Source organism: Trichosurus vulpecula, chromosome 7, assembly GCF_011100635.1.
Source record: "Trichosurus vulpecula isolate mTriVul1 chromosome 7, mTriVul1.pri, whole genome shotgun sequence".
In the NCBI taxonomy this organism is placed as follows: Eukaryota; Metazoa; Chordata; class Mammalia; order Diprotodontia; family Phalangeridae; genus Trichosurus; species Trichosurus vulpecula.
Genome location: NC_050579.1, coordinates 29651923 through 29674827, shown reverse-complemented (window position 1 = coordinate 29674827; position 22905 = coordinate 29651923). Strand labels below are relative to the sequence as shown.

The 22905-nt window shown below is 39.5% G+C and overlaps 1 protein-coding gene across 11 annotated transcripts in view; it reads right to left on the bottom strand.

The window, feature by feature from the left end:
- The window catches only part of NCOR1 (nuclear receptor corepressor 1), a 182735-nt gene that overhangs the window by 129200 nt on the left and 30630 nt on the right, over positions 1 to 22905 (bottom strand). For all 11 annotated transcript variants that reach the window (XM_036765749.1, XM_036765750.1, XM_036765748.1 and 8 more), the window contains exons 2-5: positions 20727 to 20900; positions 19103 to 19248; positions 15406 to 15598; positions 2578 to 2760 (exon numbers count right to left, since the gene is read on the bottom strand). In XM_036765749.1, the coding sequence (XP_036621644.1) occupies positions 2578 to 2760; positions 15406 to 15598; positions 19103 to 19248; positions 20727 to 20834 (630 nt within the window). In that variant the 5' untranslated portion in view covers positions 20835 to 20900. The remainder of the gene's footprint in view (positions 1 to 2577; positions 2761 to 15405; positions 15599 to 19102; positions 19249 to 20726; positions 20901 to 22905) is intronic.

Here is a 22905-nt window from a genome sequence, read left to right as displayed (position 1 = left end):
TAAACCTCCTGATTTTCCCTTTTCCTATTAAATCCTAAAGACCAGAAGGCATATATTTGTACCTGAAAGGGACCTTAGACATCATCTAGTCCCACTCTTATTTTATTGATGAGGAAAAGGAGCCTAGGAGTAGTTAATTGACCTGTCTGAGGTTATAGTAAGATGAAAAGAATGAAATCATTACCATGTGCCATGCACTATGCTAAAGTCCTGGGTACACAACTACAAAAGACAGACAGTCATTATTCACTAATAGGAAGAGATCACACAAATGGATGACTGGTGGATTAGGAAGTTTTGGTTTGGGGAATTGCAAGGACAGTGAGTTGGCCTACAGCATGGGTAATTAACATTCCTTTCCAGAAGTAAAGATATCATTTATGTGATGACCATGCCCAGAGCAAGAGGAGGAGGAGAAGAGAGAGACAGAGTAACAAGATGGTCTAAACGGATAGTTTAGGGTAAGGTGGTATATGGTCTGGGGCCAGCTCTGTATATCGAGTTAAAGTGGGCTCCTTTGCACTTGGCCACCCATTAAGTTAGCTGGGACCCACCAGGGAAGTGGGAGTGCCAAAGAGTCCAAAAATGAGTGAATAGCTTGACAGAACCTTGGGGCATAGATTCTGGTGATGCCATGAACAGGATGCTAGTCCAAGAGGGCAGAAGTAGCACTACAGAGGCAGACAACTGGCAAGCTGGCCTGAATAAATGGTTGGAAGGAATGTGAAGGGAGCATGATCTGTGACATGGGGTCAGTGAGACAACAGAATAAGGACTACCACTGGGAAAATGCTGAATTAGAAAAGGCGGTGGGCTAGCCAAGGGGCATAACTGAGGGACAACCCAAGGACTCTGCTGGTGCCCACAAAATGTCAAGTAATCTAGAGGAAGGTCTCCAATGTGTTGAGCAGATCCATGGAACATTTCTGAAAGGACATAGTAAAAAGATTAACTGATATATGTCTTGTGGAGAAAGTGGAGAGATGTCAACTAGATGATTAGAGAGATTTAGAGTCAGAAGAACGATTGGAGTTTTAAGAGTAGTCACTAATGGTTCAATGCCAATGTGGCAGAAGGTTTCTAATAGAGTATCCCAGGGATCTGTGATGGCCACAGCATACTGTTTTACTCTTTTAACATTTTTATCAATGACACAGATAAAGACATAGATAGAATGCTCACCAAACTTGCAAATGACAAAAATTTATGAAACATATCATCCCTCTATAACATCGCTTTCAGCAAAACTAAAAATCCTAGCCACCTGGCAAGTTCAACAGGTGACTACACTGCAGGCCACAAGGCAATGGAGGCATACTGCCTGTATTCTGATCAATGAGACTTCCCAGAAGAACCACAAAATAACTTTTTATAAAAAACAGATTTCTCTGGACTTCTACTTGGTGGAGGGCAGCATGGAGGAGCAGACAGAGATCTGACCTCAGAGTCAAGGAGACCCAGGCTCAAAGCCAGCCTCCAACAAACCCTGACAGTGTGACCTTTGGTGAATCATTTTCCCCACTTCAGTGGCCCAGGCAACTCCCTAAAACCCTAAGTAAAGGAGGAGGTCCTGGCCTACACTGAGCTGGGAGGGTCCTCACTGCAAGCTCCTTATAACAGAAAAATCAAAGGTCTAAGCCCCCAAACCATTATTATTGAGCACTGTATTTAAATCTAATTTTAAATAAAAACAACTAACTTAGTCATCTTAGTCATCTCCTTAGTCATCTCCTGCCATGACTACGTGGCACAAGTAATCTCACACCTACATTACTAGTAACATAATTAATACAATGTAATTACCACTCACATTCAACTCAATATAGAGGCAACATAAAGTAGTGAAGAGGGAGATGGATTTGGGAAGTTAGGAAGACCTCAATTTAAAACTCATCTCTGAAATATCCTGTGTGGCCTTAGAGCAGTGACTTGATTTCTCAGGGTCCCCCAGCAGCTCTTTAAAACTATAGGGGGAGTGGAGGTGTAGACATGTTTTCACCCAGGTCCTCCCACACCAATGAAGTCATGGGTCCAGGGCCACTCCACCCCTGTTCAAGTCTAGGTCTTCATTAATGAAGGCCTATGAGTTAATATGACAAATGAGACAAATCCTGGGCTCAAAGAGCCTCCCAATTCCTTAGGGCTATATAGGCACAGCATGCAGGTGGAAAGTCAAGCTATGAGAGAAATCTGAAGTGGGCTTTGGAGCAACATAGAATTTCAGAGGGCAGAGGGATGGGCAGAGGAAGCAATATGAAAAAAGAGGAGTGCATGCATTCTGTTCAGGAAGGGTCAGTTGTTCCATTCCACTAAAGATTTCGCTTTGCCTGGAGGATGAGTGAATCTTCAATGGCAGGTCGAGTATGGGTTTTTTTCCTACAGGAAGCTGGCTGTGGGGCTGGGGGGCAGTGGCAGCCATCAAAGGATTCTGATGAACCCAGTGTAACTAGGCTGTGCTCTGGAAGATTTAACTTAGCAGCAGCCCCCATGTCAGAGGAGGAAATGCAGGAATCAAGTTGAGTGGCGGCAGCAGCAGCGGCAATACCAACAGCGTGAAAGACTACCACGTTTACTTACCTGCTTCTTCTTCAGCTTGAGGATCTGCTGCTCTACCTTTGCTATTTCTCGATCCACCCGGTCCATGCTCTGGATTAACTCTTCCTTGGAAAGTTTGGAAGGAGAAGCATTCTGGTCGTCTCCACAGGGCTGGCCGGAAATAGGAGAGGATGGTGCTTCATGTTTGCTTCCAAAAGCTGGCTCCTTGAGAAGAAAATCAATGGGGCTAATGATGAAAACCAATTTCTCTCAAATGAACCAACCAAAGTTTGAAAAAACAAAGAGAAGAGACCACAAACTTACATCCCATGGACATCATGCTATTCTAGGCAATAAAGACTTGCTTGACTTAATGCTTAATGGTTCGAGAGATAAAAGAGCTTAGAGATGATCTAGTCCAACCTACTCATTTCTTAAGTAACAATTTAAATGTCAAGTAAATCTGTACTATATCCACTTTTCTTAGAATATTAATGTACTGAGATAATACTTCTCAAAACTTTCGTATTGATATCTTTTGTCTTTACATCACATTCATTTTCCAACATATTCCTTCCTCTCCCCTTCCCAGAGTCAACCCTTTTAAGAATGAATAAAAAGGGAAAAAAGCAGTTCAGGAGAGTTTAATAAGCACACCAACTAACGCATGTTTTGTACCCACAGGCCTCTATCTGTACAGCTTATCTCTATTTGGGATCAACAGTTTGCTTTCCATTTCTGTGTTCTTGTTTTCTAATTACACTGTTGTAGTCACTGTATACATTGTTTTCCTGCTTCTGCTTCCTTCAGTTCATATAAGTCTAGCCATGCGGCTCATTATTCTTCATATTCATTACGGTTTACAATGCATTACATCCACGGACCAAAATTTGTTTAGCCATTTCTTCAAACAATGGGCTCTGCTTCTAGGACTTCATTACTACAAAAAGTGTTGCTATAAATATTTTGGTGTATAAAAGGACTTTCCTTTCTCAACATAATTTCAAATCACTTTTGAGAATGGCTGGACCAATTCATAGCTCCATCAATAAGGTGCTAGAGTACCTGTATTTTCCCTATCACTCCTTCAATATTGATCATTCTCATCGTTACCTTTTCCAATTTTTGAAATGTGAGGGGAAACCTCAGAATTGTTGTGATTTGCATTTGTCCTAATATTAGTGATTTTAAGCAATCTTTCATATGCTTTTTTATAGCTGGTAATCCTTTTGAGAAATTTTTGTTCATATTCTTTGACCACTTACCAACTGGAGAATGGCTTTCAGACTTTTATTTCTGTGTTAGCTCCTCATATATCTTGGATGTTAGGCTCTTTTCTTATGCAAAGATTTTCCCTCCAACTAACCACTTCCTTTTTAAAAAAGCTGCACTGCTTTTGTTCATGTAAGAGTTCAATTTTATGATATCCAAACTAGTTTATCGTTCGTGATTACTTCTGTCCCCTGTTTGGTTAGGAATCTTCCTAAGCCAAAGCTGTGAAATGTACTCAACCTAATTCTTTAGTTACACAAATTTCTTCACATTTTTTCAGGCAATCACTTTTAAAAAACATTAAAGTCACACATCCATTTTGAACCTAGCTGTGGCAGGCGGTATAACATGTTAATCTAAACCTAAGCTCTGTCAAACTCCTGTCCGGTTTTCATAGCATCTTATCAAGCAGAGAATTATTACATATATGCCTTTTTATAAATAAAAGTCACACAACTCATCCATCAATCTGAGAATCCCAGAGCTATAATTTAGCAGATGAGGAGTAGGAGCAAGCAAGCACCGTGACAGCAGCCCTGATTTTGAAGACTGAAGGACGCAGATATCTTCTCCGCCACTTCTTTTAATTTCCCTGAGTCCTATAGCATGTTCGGTAAGTAAAAGGTGTTACTGCTCTCTATGTACCCAATGTGGGATGCAGCATCTGATGCAGAATGCCACACCAGAGAATGCAAATAGCAACGTTTGGACTCGTCTTCTTTCTGGAGCTTCTCTCAAGCACCTTAATGCCCCTTCTCTCTTCTTCAGGCTGCCCTGCTGATTGTCTACCATACCATAGATCCTGATTCACCCTGGAAGCTCCCTCTACCCCTGGACTATTTCTCACACTGTAAGTACCTCAAGACTCAAACTTCTAATTGGCTAGTTCCTCACAGAAGCTCCCCAGATCAAAGATGTACCTCCAAGCTGCACTGCTGACTCCCCTCCACAGGACTTTCTCATGCCCCAAGCTGGCTACTATTCCTTCCCACCCTCTTTCTACCTTCCTTTTACATACTGTCTTCTTCCATTAAAACGTAAGTTCTTTGAGAGCAGGGACTGTCTTTCCCACATGTATTTGTATTCCAAGCACTGGCACAGTGCCTGAAATAGTACTTAATAAATACTTGTTGACTATTGTCCTCAGAGTGAGGACTACTGATCTTTAAGCTTGAAGATTTGATAATTTTGCCTAAGATATAAGCCCATTCCACCAATTAAGAGAAAATGCTGGAGATCTGGCCATGGGTGCTGCTGCCATTTAAACCTGTCCTTGATCATAGTGCAGAAATATTAAGTGGTACAATAAGCCATATTATGAGGACAGACTTCTATTATTAGGATAGCATGGTAACACCCAGACTAAGCATAACTCCTAAGAGAATGCACATGGCATCTCACTTTATTCAAAAGGCTATGCTAAACGTTTTACACACCTAACCTGTGGGAAACCAAATATTTTCCCATTGGATGGATAATAATTAGTGCTTTAGGATTTAAAAGCACTTTGCATATATTATCTCATTTAGTAGATGTTATTATTGACTCCATTTTACAGGTAAGAAAATTGAGACTAAGAGAGTTCAGTGACTTTCCTGGGGTCACACAGGAGGAAGGTGTCCGAGGGATGAACTCTTTGTACGACATTACCCAGCTGCCTTGATTTCACTGTTTGAAATCCTCAGGCAAATTTTCACAATTTCCAGATTTAGAAAGGAGTTCAGAGGTCCTCTTGTCCCATTTATGTCTCCACAGGAATCTCCTCTAAGTGATCACCTGGCCTCTCCTTGAAAACCTGCAAAAGGGCCCTGTTCTCTCCTGAAGGAGCACTCGAGTCTTACTCAGAAGGCTTGTGGTGGCTAGGAGGTGACCCTGGGAGTTCTGAAAGATGTGTGAGCAGAGCACAAACTCTGGCCAGTCCTTGAAGGCTGCAGCACAGGCCTGATGGCCAACAGGAATTCAAAGAGAGAAGGGCCATCATTCAGTAACCCTGCTGCTCTACTATTAATGACTCCCTATCTCCCACAAATAATCTTAACCCCAAGGCAGAGACAGGATACAGCAAGTATCAAGTGAGTCAGACCACCACTGCCACCCTGACCACCATCTCTCCCCTTGCACCCTGATGGAGATGACCCTGGACACTGAATACAAGAGACTTAGGAATTCAGGGTCCCTCAGGTCATTGGACTTGCTTTCAGCCCAAGCCCCACAGCCATCAATGAGGGGAGAAATCATTGTGGAAGAGCCCACCTTTCTTGCCACCAGCAATGGCTGTTGGCCAGCTGCCATTCATGAGGGTATCAGTATAAGAGCTCTGAGGTGGCAGACTACTAGACTACAAGTCCAACTTCTAGCCCAGCACTCACAGCCATCGACCCAAGAAACAAATACTGTGGAGCAGGGTCTGGCTCTTCCCACCAACTGTCAACCAACTACCATACACAGGGCAGGCAAACCAGACTAGCTGATGCAACAGGGAATCTGGGGGAAGAGATGAAAAACGGCAGGTACCAGGGAGGTCCAATTACCACCACCACCTCTCCCTTGACCACCATCTCCCCTTCTTGGACCCTGATGGAGAAAGATCAGGGCCCTGAGCCTTGGGCATAGCACTGCTTCTAACCCCTATGAAGGTGCAGCCTGACACCTGCCCCTGCAGGTACTACACCTATATCGACTGAAGACCAAGAAAAGTAAATTCTTGTCACCAAAGTCTTTAGCATTGTCAAATGGTTCAAAATGAGAAACTGACATCACATTATCAGTGGCCACGACATTAAAGAAGAGGCCCTGCTCTCTGCTTTGCTGTGGCCTTTTCTACACAATCTGCTGCTAAGACCTTCCAGGTGTGTTGTCTGCCCCCTTAGAGTATGAGCTGCTCAAGAGCAAGGACTCTCTGACTTTTCTATCTGTATCCTCACTGCTATAGCATTGGGCCTGGAGGCAAGGAGACCCGAGTTCAAATTCAAATTTGGACACTTGCAAGTTATATTTCCTTGGGCAGATAACTTGACTTCTGTTTGCCTCAGTTTCCTCAACTTCAAACTGAGGATAATAATAGTACTTACCTCCCACAGTTGTTGTGAGATTCTTTTTGTAAAGTGCTTAGCACCATGTCTGGCACAAAGCAGGAGCTCAATCAATCCTTATTCCCTTCCCTTTCTCCCCCTTAGCACAATGCACAGGAAGTGCTTAATAAATGCTTCGCTCATTCATTCCTCTTCATTTCCCCTTATATATCCAACTGAAGCTGAATCTCTCACACTTCAAAAAGATGGCTTAGCCTCCTACTTTTAGTGAGTTCTCTTTACCCAATGACCCTCTTTCCTCATCATTCACAGTATCTCTCAACTCCTTGAAATATGGCATCTGGCCTCAACATTCCACTGAAATTGTGTTCTCTTTTTAAAATTCATATTATTCTAAATATAAGAACCCAGAAAAATTCAAACAAAATTTTTAAATGACCATACATAAAACCATATACACCCAGTTACTAAAAATTTGTTTTCAAATGTATATATGTATTTTAACAAAATAGCAACGGAATAATTCTGCTTACTAAGTTCCCTTATATCTTCTCTATATGTTTAGGTTTTCTTAGTTTTGTAACAGAGTAGCAGCCAGTGGATGTATTGTCTCTCTGATCTGGCTTTCTTCCTTCTACTTCACTTCATTTAAGTCTTCCCACATGTTTTTATATTCTTCATACTTGTCATTTTTTATGGAGCAGTAAGATATCCCATTATGTTCACGTATTACAATTGTTCACTCAACTCCAACCATTAGTCACATGGTTACTGCCATTTTTTGTCACTACAAATAAAGCTGCTATGAATATTTTTGCACATATAGACCTTTTCCCCACTCCTTTCAATAATATCCTGGCTGTAGAATCACTGCATCAGAGGAAGAAATCTTATGGCTCTTTTTGAAAAGTGCCTTATTGTTCTCTAAAAATGCTACATCATTTCACAACTTCACCAGCAATATAAGCCTGCCAGTCACACGGCCCCACCAACATTGAATGATATCCTTCTTTAAATCTTCTTTTCCCCAATTTAATAGCAATCAATGATAGTAAGAATAAACAGATGGTATCACAGAATTGATGCAATTATCATTTCTCTCATCATCTGTTGTTGAGTCATTTCAGTCATGTTCAACTCTTCATGATCCTACTTGTGGTTTTCTTGGCAAAGATACTGGAGTAGGTTGCCATTTCCATCTCCAGCTCATTTTTACTGATGAGGAAACAGAGGCAAACAGGGTTAAGGGACTTACTCAGAGTCACACAGCTAGGAAGTGTCTGAAGTTAGATTTGAACTCAGGAAGAAAAGTCTTCCTGACTCTAGGTCCACATTCTATGCACTATGGCGCCAGCTAGCTGCCCCCACCTCTCACCATTAGAATTTGCAAAATTTCAAACTTCCTCCCAAGAATCCCTATGATGACCAAAGCTAGTAACTTCATTTTCAGCACTGCCTGGTGTGGTGCTAATCCTGATTAAAGATCTTTCCTGACCATTTAATAGGCCTCGGGTGGAGCTAGTTAAGGGAAGCTTGATTAGGGGAGGCTTATTTGTAGGCAGGCCCACACCCTTTTGCTGATTAGATACTAAGCCCCAGGCCCACACTCTTTTGCTAAGTAAGGCCCTAAACAGGGTATATATACCCTGAGGGTAGCCATTAAGCTCAGACTAGAGAGCTGTGAGAAAGGGGGAGAAGAGGGGAGAAAACAAAAACAAAGACAAAGACAAAGAAGAGAGAACTGCCAGAGAGGTCAGAGAACTGGAAGGGCTTTCAGAACTGTGGGAGGAGAGGACGTAGGCAAGCAGATAGTTAGGATTTGTGAGTGAGTATTTACAGGAAGGCCCTAGCAGAGGGGAAGGTTACAGGATGGCTTGGCTCCTTACTGTGTTTTAATTTCCTTGCTGTTACACTGAAATGGACTTACTGGTTTTGGGATACAATTGTTGCTATGTAAAATTGGAATTACTGGTTTTGGGATTTGATACTCTGGTCTTTGAATACATGTTTTCTTCTTCTGCCTTCTATATAGAGTCTCTTATACTTTGCGATTCTGAACTATACAGGTATATTCATGGTGACCATCGATGTCATGAATCTTGCCTTACTGATACCCTTGTTGGGTAGGCCCTGCTTCTGGATACTAGCTCCTCCTGAACTTGAAAGAGTAAGTACTTTCTTCTAGAGCTTTCCCAACCTGTCTCAACCATCTTTCTCTGTCTCCTTTCTAGTCATAACACCTTAAGGTCAGGACTGGCCTTGGCCTTGGCAATCTGGATTTCTGCTCAAGTTTTGCTCACAACGGTGCATTTATGGTGGTGGTGATGATGACGACGTTAGTTTCCATTCATTGATCTATAAAATGAGGTTATCCCTTCCAATTCTAACATTCAATGACAATAAGAAAATGAATTTTTTCAAAGACTGACTCAAATGGTTAGAACTAACAACAAACTTGGGGTCAAGTGATATGAGTTTGAATCCAGCCTCAGTGAGCAATCAGCTGTCAAACTGTTGCAATGATAATAAACTTGCTACCAATGTTGTGAGACTGTTGTGGGAAAAACACTTTTCAAACTTTAAAGAAAATAAAATGTGAGCTGTTATGGAAAACAAGCTATGTTCCCACTACAAATCTGGGTATTCAGCTGCATTACGTCTAACTTAACTGTGACAACAAGCAGTGGAATAAGATGAATGAATTCTGAAATTTTAAAATTCTTGGTACTTTCAGGTTGCCTCATTGTTTTTAGGCTAAAAAGAAAAGTACCACCACATCTTGCAGAGCCCAGAAAATGTATAATGTTTTTCTTTAACTACAAGGCCTTCTTCATTTCCTGAAGATTTAATTATTCAAGACCTTGCTAGGACACTTGCCTCCTGTGACTTCCTACTTATGCAGCCACTGCAACCATTTATATTTTCAGTCAGTCATGGAGAAAACTATCTTTATCTACATAACTATTCTCTGTAGTAAAGTTTCCTTCTCTCAGAATTAAGTGGATGCAAAGGGCTGGATAAATCACTATTGCTCAACAGAGATGAACATCCTGGTTATTTTCTGGATTATGAGCCTAAAAGTGAATGTGTCTATATTAAAGACTTCAAAAAATCCTAGTAAAAGGACTCCAGGAAATGTCTGGGGATTCACTGTGTCAATTTTCTATTATCTACAGTAAACAATATTCCTTGATACAGGATGGATAATGCTTTTAGCAGAACTAAGTATACATATAGGAAAGAGCAAGTGAAATTAGGTTTTAGTAACCTGGCATTAGCGAGAGAAGTTTTAAGGGTAAAAAGCTGAGTGGTCTTCAAACATGATATTTACAGAAGGAGACAAACTAGCTGTTCATTCTGCTGTTACTGAATGAAAGAAAATGCTCAGAAATCATAAGAGGTACAGGGTAGGATTCAGCTACATGGGAGAATTTCAGAAACCAGGCTAGGTTAAAGTGGCAAGCATCCCTAATGTTTAAAGTTATATTAATGGCTGTACTTATTTATAAAAGTTGTCTATATGGAATTACTAAATGGGACTTCAAATCTGTCAACTTAAATTTTGTCTGTCACATGGTATGCTGTTACCTTATTTTCCCAGGGCTTGGAAACTGGGGTACAAGGAAACCTAGTAAAACTCCAGTAATTTCAGTATGAGCTGAGCTAAGGCTTTCTTAACATTATCCATAGGGAAAATTTATTAAACAAATCAATAGTACAAAATAACACTAGTCATAGGAATATTTACATAAAAAGAATAAATTTTCAAGCCCCTAACAAGTACACTTAAAAAAAATGTTGCTGATTACCAGTCTTAACGATTCTTCATTTGAATCAAGTCCTGCAATGCCTTTATTTGGCCACGTTTCCATAACTTTGTATGCATTACTATTTATGTTCAAAAGTAATAAAATTAGAATCCAGATGGGCTTGTCTGTTTCTCTCTGTAAATGACTTCAAATAAGTACAATTTTATTGAACCTGCTGCTTGACTAGGCAATATTTACCAGTGAAGGGAGGGGCAAAGTTCATGTGAGGTTTATAAGGAAATAACTAGGAAATGGAAGAATCTTTCATATAGGGTAGCATGTCTTCTTGGAAGCTGGAGGATGGCTGCCAGGTAAGGATTTTTTTTTTAATACAACATCAATTAAACACAAACAATTAAAACACAAAACACATCCTTCATTTCTGAGCAGACACTTGGTGCTTCTGCAGCAGGATCCAGCAGTTACAGCATAACGGACATCACAGGCTCCTTATCTACATTAACTGAACTATTGGTACTCTTAAAGTCCAGTTCTTAAGGCTCTATTAACCATTATTGGAGGAAATGAACTTTTCCATACAAACCCTCTCACTATGCAAAGCCACAATAGAAACTCTCAGTTTACCACACAATCCTCTTTTTGTGTTTTTCTTTGTATATAGAAATGATCATTTTTTGATGTTTGTCAAGTTCATAATTATACTTTTAAAAAAGAAAGCATAGATAGGAAAGAAAAAGATAAAGGAAGACTTTCTGAACTAGACGAAATGCATACTGAAGAAATACATTGTGGAGGTGGGCACAATTTTCAAGAAACTCACTTGGATCAATTTTCAAGCTTTTTCAAAGAAAGGAAATATTTTAAAAAGAATAGAAAACAGCAATGGTACTTCTACTAAAATATGGGGGAAACTGGATGACACTTATCTGTGGCCTTACCAACAGCCAGTGAAAGTAGGGGGCTGCACTCAAGGCAGACCAATACTCCAGGAGCCCTATACCAACTTGCTCATCTTCACTAAACATTCCTGACAGCAGCTAAACTAAGTACTAGGGTAAGTCTTGAGTAAAAATAAAAAGCAAAATAAATCATGAAAAAGGAATAAGTAAACTTTTACAAAAGACTTTATTTTTTATGGCCATAAAACGGAAAAGAGGTATGAAGAAAGACAGAGTTCACCTATGTTTATCTACTCTATTAATTTTTAAATGTATTTTAGTCAATAGAAAATTCAGTCTTCAATCTCCTTAAATGAGGTGTTTCCAGTACATATTAAAATTCTACAAAAGCCTATGTAATGGGAAGCAGACCACCAATTAGGCCATATACATACCTAAGAGTAGCTGCAGACAAACAATGAGCTAGGTTTAGAATGGAGAATACTTTTAGGCTAGATTACATTTGGGAAACTGGGACATGCTACATATAACTATGATCAAAAACTGATCCTTGCTCCAAAAGTACTATACGCCAATCTCTTCCCAGAGACACAATAAGGCAGTATAACACCCTAATAATCTCAGGAGAATAACAATTACAAATAACTTAAAAGGCAAAGAAAGACATAATATCAGGCTGGAAAGATTCCAAGTACAGGAGCTCATCACCAAGCTGTTTCCAGGAGGAGAATCTTTGGCCATGACAAGACTACAAGAAAAGTTGTGATCTGCACCTTTGGAAGGACTCTCCACACCAATTTGAACTCAGAGTATGCTTAGTATTGAGGCAAAATGATTACATCAGCATAGACTATTTAACAAACTGCTGGACTTCAATTTTTAAAGAGAAAGGAACAAAGATCTATGTTGGTCATATTAAATTTATAAATGATTTGTTTGTAATTATTCTATTTCTAATACAGGGGAAAGGTAGGTATTTTCAGTGAAACCTAGTGCTCAAACTGAACCATAAAAAATCTATAATATGTTCTTGCATACCTAAGACATCTCATTAATGTTTCTTTAATAGAAAATGTATTGCATATTAGATCACATTATAAGCCAATTTCAAAGGGATGCCCAAATGGAATTCTGTTACATCAAGTGGCCCCTAGATTAGCACTTGGAAATACCTGTTATAGCTTCTCTTTCATTGTAACAAAATTAACCAGTACTAATCTCACTCAGGCAGTAACAAAAGAATAAAATAAAGCTAAGAAAGCGGGACCAAATTTTATTTATTCTTTCAGTAACACTTAACATTCTAAATTTTATCAGTTAAGCAAATTTCTTGAAAGTGACTCAAAATTTACTACCTTTATAGAGTCAAATTAATAAATCTCTTTTACATCATAAAAATATGTTTTAAAGTGCAATGATTTTGTTGTGCTTATTTTATCCAGTTCCTTTATCAAAATGTGGTATCAATTCTAAATGAAAGCATAAGATCAGAAATTAAAACAAATCACCAGGAGGAAAAGAATCTGGGGAGAGAGTTCCATGTTCTAGCAATAAGAGATGCTCATGTCTAATGTAGGACTTTTCAGTTTCCAGAGCACTTCCCTTACAATAATCTTGTACAAATGAAGGAACTTACATTGAAAGGGATCTGGCCCAAGCAGAACCTGCATCTCAAGCTTCTGACTCTAAGTCTCCCATACACAGAAGCCAGAATGGACTACAGAGGTGATCTAATTCAAACTCTCCATTTTACAGGAAACCAAGCCAGAACTCTTCCCACCAGGCCATTCTGTCCCCTAAAAGAATGAAACACTTTGGCCCAGCTTTGTTCAATGATCCCAATCTGAAGCTATTAATATAAATACTACAGGGAAAACTGGGTCAAGTTCCACCCCCTAGCTGGGCTTGTTATTCTCCCCAGGATTCTGTCGAATGGATCTGGTGGACCAGAAAATGAGGTGAGGTGAAGATCCAAACTCAGCTTGGGTCCAGTGGATAGCTAGCTCTTCCAGACCAGTTTATCACAGCCATAGTAACACTTTCAGCACTGAAACAATTGGAAATCAGTCATCTTCTGAAAAGATCAATCAAGAAAATTCCCACATATGCATTTAAAATGCATTTAAAAAATCAAGTCTACATAGTCCAAAACAGTATTTTAGCTTGAGGGAAAAGTCTTGTGAAAAGCCTTACAGTTAGGCTAGTTGCTGAACAGAAAGATTTTTTTTTTTAAGCTAACACTTCTTAAACACTTCACTTCTAAAAATACTGTTACTTGAAGCCTATTGTAAGGGCCATGTTACAAGGCCTCCCTGCTGTTTCTTAGGCCCAAGAATATCCTAAATAGCTCTTGACAAACAAAAACAAAGATGGAGAATCATTATATCCTGGAACATGTCTTGCACCACTAATCACATCAGACTTTCCTAGAAAGCACACCTCTTGTTTTCTCACCAATCAAAAGCCTACCTATCCTTCTGAGTCCAGATACAATGCCACTGCCTTTGAAACCTCTCAAACAACCCCAATCCTTCTGCTGAAATATATCTTTACCTTCTATATCACTGATTTGGCATGGATGAGTCTATTAAATTCAATAAATATTTGATTGTTCCAGAATGGATGACATACAGTTCATGTCAAGGATCTTAACATTTAGTTAGAAAGATATGGACACAGTATTAGATAATGTATTAAGTGATAAAAAAAAAAAGTACCATGAAATTTTCAAAAAACTAAGACCACCTATGTCTATATTCCTCTGAGTGCTACTCTTTTGATTCTCCTCCCTGACTATTTCTACAATGCACTCAGAAACATCGTCATGCAGAGGACTCACACTGGAAGAACCCACTGCCTTGGTACCTCCTTCTTCTGACTGGCTGGTTTCTCCTACAACCTCTATCAGAAAGGGGACCTGGGCCACCCATGTCTTCATTCACCTCCAACCTGCATTCCTCATTTGTCTCCCAACTTTCTTTACAACAGTGACACAGGATCACTTCTTCCTCCCCCCTTTTCAGCTTCCTTCCCCATAAGAACATAAACTCTTCCAGGTCAAGGACTGTCATTTTATTTGACTGTATTTGTATTCCTAGCACAGTGCCTGGCCCAAAGTAAGGACTTAAACATTTACAGACATAACTAAAGGGGGTGTCCATGTGTATATCTCATCTCTCCAACTAAAACGGAAGCTCCTAGAGAGAAGGCTCACATTTATACTACTTCATATCAGCCACAGCTCTATGAATACAAACATACAGATAATAAATACAGTGATCCTCTTCTGACATTCTTTTACAATAATTCTGAATAAGACAGAAAACAGAAATATCTACTCTGGCATCATTACTAATTACAACAGTACACAGCCAGATAAAACAGAAAGTATATTTTCATATAGATTCTCCATGTTAGCAGGAAAAACTACATTCTTTTGTTCACACTCTTATTCTTCCATCAAAATCTCTTTCAAGTAAGTATTTTCTGTTAACATTGGGCTGACTGTGGTTGTATAGAAAGAAACAAACACTGTCTAGACTGTATTCTGTGGCCAAAAATTGCCAAAAGATGTTTTTCTCCTTAAACTCTGGCTGCTATGGAATTTTTTAAAAGTTGAAAAGACAATTCAACGGAAATATTCCTTTAATCTCCAAATTTTCATTAACAATTCTCATTTAGTCATTAAAATGAGGATCTCTTGGATGACAACATACATCTAAAAGCCTAAAAAACTTCTGATTAGACTTTTTATTCTTCATAAAATGTTTATCTGCTCATGGGCTAACTAAAGTTTGAAAGCCTATCCTAACTACTTTTCCTCCTGTAGAAACCAAGTTTCAACATAGTTAAACAAACCTCCAGCTCCTCAAATTAAGAGGCCAAATATTTATTTACCTTCTTAACCTCTGTAGATGCCCGCAGCCCCTCTGGCAGTGTGTGTACTAAAGGCAAGACAGCAGCACTGACCCGCTGAAAATGTGTGTCAGAAACCTGGTCCAGCCGAGGTCGCTTAGCTTCCAGGGAATCATGGTCCACCTGAGAAGGACCTGGATGAAATTGTTCATACCCAGTTCTCCTTTCCTGAGGCCTAAAATACACAAAAGAAAACAAACATTTAGCGTTTTGAAAGTGTGCAATTTGCCTCCATAACAACTCCACCTAGCCTTGAAATAAATGCTGCCCTCCCCTTCAAATAGAGACTCAAAGGAGAAGTTACAATTTTTCTAAGTGATACTGAAGGAAAAGAAACCTTTAAAATGGTATGTTCAGTAACTTTGAATCCTACTACAGTGGTGGATTTTTTAATTTTTCAAGTTATTTTTAAGGGAAGAGGATGACAATAGTATGGACCGGCGATTCATTGGTGCAGGGGATTTCTGTTGTGGAAAGTCCTTCTACCACATATGACTAGCAACTCCTCTAAACTCCCAATCTGGGGCACTGAGAGGTTATGTGACTCGCCGGGGGTCAAAAGGAAGCCAGAGGCAGAGCTAAGGCTTAAAACAAGATCGCTTTGATGCCAAGGCTGGCCCTGCCTCCATCACCCTCCTGCCTATCAGTGCTACATAAAACTCAGCACACTGGGAGAGAAAGTCTGAAGCAGTGGGTAATTCTAAGAATCACTGACATCTGACTTGCAAATGTAGCATGTGATTCAATAACAACAGATGAAAATAACATTCATATTCTTTTGCATTCCCCAAGACACTCAATTGAGGCTAGTTTAAAAAAAAAAAAAAGCCTGCAAGGGAAATAAAGGAAACCTAGCAGCCCAATGACAGGTGATGATTCACAGACTAGAAAATACACACAAGGAACCTAGTGGGCCTCTGTGTGTGTATGTTTGTGTGTCTATTGGACACTTATGTGTTTGCATGTGTCTGTCTCAATGTGTTTGTGTATGTCTGCATGTGTCTGAATCTTGGACCACTAGAGGGACCATTTTCACCCTGAAATGAAAGAGAAAACCTGATACCTAACAGAGGACCGACATAGTCAGACAGCAGATGTTTACCAAAAGAAAGTCAGATCAATCTAAGTATATAAAGAGTGATAAGGGCAAAGCTGACGTAGGCAAAAAGCTATTATTTTCAAGCTTGTTTGAATTTATACTACTTTGTATCCCTGTTCTGTGAGGACTTCCATAATTTGCTAAAGGATTTGACAGGAGATTTTTAAGAGTGTGTGTAAAAAGAGAAGGTTGGGGAAATGTTAGTTTTCTTAAAGCCACATAAACTTTAGCTTCTTCCATTCAGCAGCCTGCCTGCCAAGGTGCCAGGAGGGAAGCAGCTTAGCTCTTGCCTGACTCGGCCAGAGGCCAAGCCCTGTCAAAGATCAAAAGCAAGTGAGGCCTCCTTCCTTTAACCTCTCCTACTGATCACCTGAACATTTAGTAATCAAGCCTTTAAAGTACCTTTTATATCTTCAACTACTTAATTTTTATATGCTTATGTGTTTTCTCCCCAGTTAATGTTATAAGCCTTGAATCAAGGCAGGGTTAGGCTGTATATCCCATTCTATCTGATAGAGCCCTGTGTTTTGCATATAAATAAGCACTCAATCAATACTTGACTTAATTTGTTTGATTGACAATCTTTAATTTCACTATTACTCAGTCACTATTTTGCTTTAGTACCTGTATATTTTGGACTCATGTCTCCCACAACATCAATATTTCATGAACAAATCTTCTATCTTTCCAGGTCAGAAGATGAAACAGAACCTAAGTTATAGACTGTCTTTTTAACAACAAATTTTCTATATTCCTCATGGCATTCTGTCAATGCTCAGAACCTCATGAGCTCTTTAAAAATCACACACACACACACACACACACACACACACACACACACACACACACACCAAAGACTAGCAGAAATCAAAGGGAAATAATAGCTTTCAGACATAATACCTAATATGACACAATTACAACTTAGCAGAACATGTGACTAACATACAAAATATGCTGGCGGTTATAACCCATATGTAAAGTGATTTTGACATATAAAATTGCTTTTTTGGTTTTTTTTTTGTTTGGTTTGTTTTGTTTTGGCAGGGCAATTGGGGTTAAGTAACTTGCCCAAGGTCACACAGCTAGTACATGTATCAAGTGTCTGAGGCTGGATTTGAACTCAGGTCCTCCTGACTCCAGGGACACTGTGCCACCTAGCTGCCCCAAAATTGCTTTTTTGAATATCTTGAAAATAAAAAACTTTAGATATTAACACTATAATTTATAAAGGCAGGGCAGGGGGAGTGTGCTTTAAAACCCATAGGATCGTTTTGAAGAAAACAAACCAACAACATGCTTTTGGACATCAGCTTGCACTAAAAAAATGAAATCTATCATTTAAAGGACTGTCCGATCATATTCATGATAAAACACTTATGCTTATATTTAAGCAATCAATACATAAATTTTTCACACAAAAAGGCTAGGATTTTATTGATCTTTTTCCCTCATTCAAAAATTCTCTGAACCATTATGAGTAGTTTTTCCTTAAAATGTATCTAGATATTTTATTTTAAACAATTATATAGGCAGACGGGTAGCACAGTGGTTGGTGTCAGGAAAACAAGAGTTCAAATCCAGCCTTGAAACACTTCCTAGCTGTGTGACCTTGGGCAAAAAAATGTAACCTCTGTTTGCCACTGGGGAAGGAAATGGCAAACCACTCCAGAACATTTGCTAAGAAAACCTCATGGACAGAAGGGTCCAAGGAGTCACAAAGAGTCAGACACAACTGAAAGGACAAAGCCATTTAAAGGGTGGTCCACATACATCTGAGAGAGTCATCTTGAACTGATTCAATTTTATCTTCAAATGGGAAAGGAGTTTCTTTAAAAATGGTAAAAGGGCTTTAACTTTAAATAACCAATAAAGATGTGTCTGAAAGACTATGAAAGCAGGTTTTGATTTGTTTCTTTAGTTATTTAAGTATAAATCCAGCTCATCACACTTCTGCAGCCAATAAACGTTCACAACATTTAAACTACCCAACTAGCTCCTGTTTCTTTCTTATCTAGAGAAATACCCCCTGGTGAATATTCAAATGTACGAATTTTATACGGGTGAAATCTAGGAAACATGGATAGTAACCATCCTGAAAGGATTCTTTAATGTGGCTGTATAATCTCAAATGGTACCAAGTTTTCTGAGCCAAAATCCCAATTTCTTAAACTGATGGAGGCAATAAGGGTCATAGTGACATTCTGGAAAGACAAAGGCTTAGGAAGCCAGAGGACCAGTGCCACTGCTTGAGGTAAATTTAATATTTTAATATTAATTTAATAATAATTTAATAATATTTGAGACTGAGTGAGACCAAAGAAGAAGGCACAATGAAGGACAGGTTTTAGATCTTTCAGTCATTACTCCATCAGAATGATATTTACAACTAAGAGAAGCATGAATATTATAACAGAAAACAAAAGATACCAAGAAAGGAAATTTTAGTGGTAAATTAACAATTTTGTAGATGTATTTATGTGGGTTTGTATATGTATGTATGTATGTGTATGTTATGTACACACTTACACATATACACACATTCCACCATCCACCTTGGATGAAAAGTTAAGAAGAAACTACCTGTCGGAGCCTGGGTGAAATTCTGAAAGCAAGGAAGGTCGCCTCCGTAGCTGCTGCTGCTGCTGCTGCTGCTGCTGCTGCTGCAGAAGCTGTGATGCCTGACTGACTTCAAGATGAGAAGATCGATAATCAGGCACTGCAAACTCCTAGTATTAAAACAATAACCAATCATCAGTATGTTAACAAAAACCATAAAGTGTCATGAAATCAAGCTACACAAAGGTACACAGATAGACATGAGCTATGATTATAGACAATGCTTAATGAGAAACCAGGCTGCAAACCCGAATCTTACAAAAATTGTAAATTCTTGAAATGTTCCTTAAATCATCCCCATATTTCAGTAAAACACAAAGTATTTAGAATATAAACTATTCATACATTTTAGCTCATCTTAGCATTTTAATACTTATTTCCTACCAACATTACCCATTTGAGTCCTGGATAAAATTCTATTACATCTTTGGCAAATTAATTTTGAAGAGGCATTCCTATCTTTAGCATGTGTACTTCCTCTCTCTCTCTCTCTCTCTTGCACGAGCGCGCTCTCGAAAGCACACACACACACACACACACACACACACACACACACACACACACAAAATTAAGTGCTGAAAGTAAATGACATGTTTCTTTGGAGATATCCAGAGCTGGAAACAGACTGGCAGCTGAAGTCCCACTGAGGACACCAGGAAACGTTCATCCATACATAGACCTAAGAGCTTGACATCACCACTTGAGGAGGGGAAATCAGGGGCTCTATGTGAGCAACACCTGACTTAGGGGAGGAAAAAAGCATATGGGTCATTGTGGTGGCAGACAAGTTATGTTTCCAAATCTAGACGGTGGCATTGTTTTAATGCAGGTACTGAAATGTTCAGTGAAAATGTCCAATTATATCTTAGATGTAAATCAAATTAAGTTGTAGGAAAGCTGAGGTGATTGTTGTTTCTAATGGTCAATAAGTAAACTTCAATTTAATTCTTAACCCACTTCTAGGCCAGATGCATGTTAACAAGGAAGCCGGAGGGGTGAGAGCTGACCAACAAAATGAAACCTATTCCCATTTGTTCCACAGCATAGGGCAGAAACTTGGAGGAGGCTTAAAAATCCTCCTACACTGGTAATCACTGGCCCTTTACCACCAATGGTTCCAGTGTCCTCATTCTAAGGGGCAAAAAGATTTTCTCGGAGTCAATCACAGTGGCTGTTCCAGGTCAGCTGAGCCACTTCCATCGTAGCGCCACAAAAAATGTGCAGGAAAGATGGCCTCTTGGAGTATACCCACAAGCGACTCAGGCTGATCTCTACACTGTTCCAACTTTACACACTCCCAGGGAGCCAAAAGTACTCTACCTACAAACAGTCCCCATCTACCTCCAAGCTCCAGAAGCCAAGGCAATGATGGTCCTAAACTGAACATAGCATCAAAGCCAAGTGAGAGAAGAGACCTGGGCATGTAGTCAGTGCTCCTGATGGCTGCCCTAGTCACACAACCAGAGATATCATTTTATTTTTTCCCTCTTACATGAAAATGAGATTTGATCTTTCATGAACATGCATATATAAATAGGGAAGAGGAATACATTTGTAGTATGTGGAACTAGGCAGCTCTCTTTCTTACCTGCTGATGGCGGGTGGTAGGAAAGGTATACTGGGCAGAGTGGGCAGGATAGCGACTCTGGTCAGTGCTGAAGGCTCCCTGGTTTGGAGGGTAGCCTGAACTTGACATTATCAGGAGAGAAGTCTTCACTGGGTTATGAGATCAAGCAATCATGGTTCTGGGAAACCGCCAAAACTGAAGAGAAAAAAGAATACTGATAAGAGCTAAAGCACTAAGGGTACCTGTAATACATTATAACTATAGTTACTTAAACAAAACAATAATTACCAGTAAAAGCTTTTTCTAATGTATTTATTTAACATAATGGAAGATACAGTAGTTTGAAAAATGTTAACAGGTCTTAGACTTTTTTAAAGTACCCTAATATAATCATGAATAATATAAGTGTCTCAAGGGTAGCATAAGATTAATTACGAAGGCTGGCGATCCTATTAATAAACAAAACGACCACAGTTCTCTGAAAATGTTTTTAGCTTTAAGTTCGATCGAATTTTTTAAAAGGGTACAAGAAAATGTATTATTTCAGGGATTTCTACAGTTCCACAAATGAAGATGGAGACTAAGCCTGTGATTTCTTGGGTCCCAGGGCTGTCCCAATACGGACTGCCCAAACAGGTCAGTACCTTCTCTGCAACTTAAAGAGACTTATAGCCTATGACAATGAGAGGTTAAGAAACTTGCCCAAGGTCAGCTTCAGGAAGTGTCCTAGACATAAGAGTCCTGCCCCAAAAATGAGAGCCTACCTTATTTTAAGAGAACATTAAACAGGGTAAAGGGCTCAATGCGCTTGTCAATGAAAAGAGAAAGGTGTTGGGTCCCTACCTTTCCACCTCTGTACTCACATCTAACTGTTAGCTTCTGGTGGTGATTGGCCTCAGCTGGTTGAAACCCAGCGCACAAAACAGTCAACTCTCAACTCTGCGTGCCAATAGAGGACAGAGATAGTACGGGTGAAAGAGGGAACAACTCACATCTGTACTTCACTTTCAAGTTTACAAAATACTTTCCTTACAACAACCCTATGAGGAAAGGGGTGCAAATACTGCCCCTGTTATGTGACCAACAACTTGATCACATAACTAGTAAGTATCACAGGCAGAATTCAAACCCAAGTCTCATGATTCTAACTCCCAAGCTCTATCAACAATAGCACAAGTCTGGGGCAGCTGGGAGGCACAGTGAGTAAAGCACCAGTCCTAGAGTCAGGAGGACCTGAGTTCAAATCTGGCCCCAGACACTTGACACACTTACTAGCTGTGTGACCTTGGACAAGTCACTTAACTGCAACTGCCCTGCCTTCCTTCGTCCAAAAAGCAAAAACAACAGAACAAGTCAGAAGCCTCCTTTAGGGTTTCATTTAGAACCAATATGATCATTTTAAATCATGGCCTCATCATGGCATGGGTACTGACTAGCATCTCAAAAGAGCAGGCCAGCAAACACAATCTCTGGCAAGTCTGACCAAGATGGGAAGGGGCATCACCTGATATGACTGGGTATATGTATGTCTGTCATCTGAAGGACAGCCCATTTGGAGATGCTCATCATCAGGCTGGTTTGAGGGAGATCAATGCTTTGGCCAAGTCGACCTAACAAGGCTCTGATTCACACTAGCAAATCCCAGACCTTCAAGTACTGAAACAAGACTGATGGCTCTGCTATGGGAAGAAACTTCCAATGTAGCTCAACCTACATATATGACAAGTGAGGAAAGTAGTACTTGTCAAATGAGAAACTAATATTCCTTTTACTGCCCCACAAACCTTTTTCATTAAAGCTGCTACTAAGAAGTAAAACTTGATAGACATATCCACACACTTTTCTCCCCACTAGAACAGGTGCAAAAGCACAGGTAAATATCTACAAGACGAATAACTAATCACTTAAATAATCTCTTAAGACAATTATTTCCTGAGCTGTTTCCAGTATTATATGTAGCCTTGGTGTTCTCTGCAGTGTAAATAGGAGTTTGGAAAGAAAGTCTCAAAGCTTCTGCTAATTTCTTCCTGGGACACGAGGAGGAGAGGAAATGTTCAAAAGATAGCAAAATGTCTTTTCTCTCTGTATAGATGAGTAGGGCAAAAAGATAAGAGTATCATATAAGAGTATCTGCTTAAAGGCCTCCCTTAAGTATGTCATTGAGGCCAAAGAGCCTGCAAAATTTCTGTAAATAAAGCAA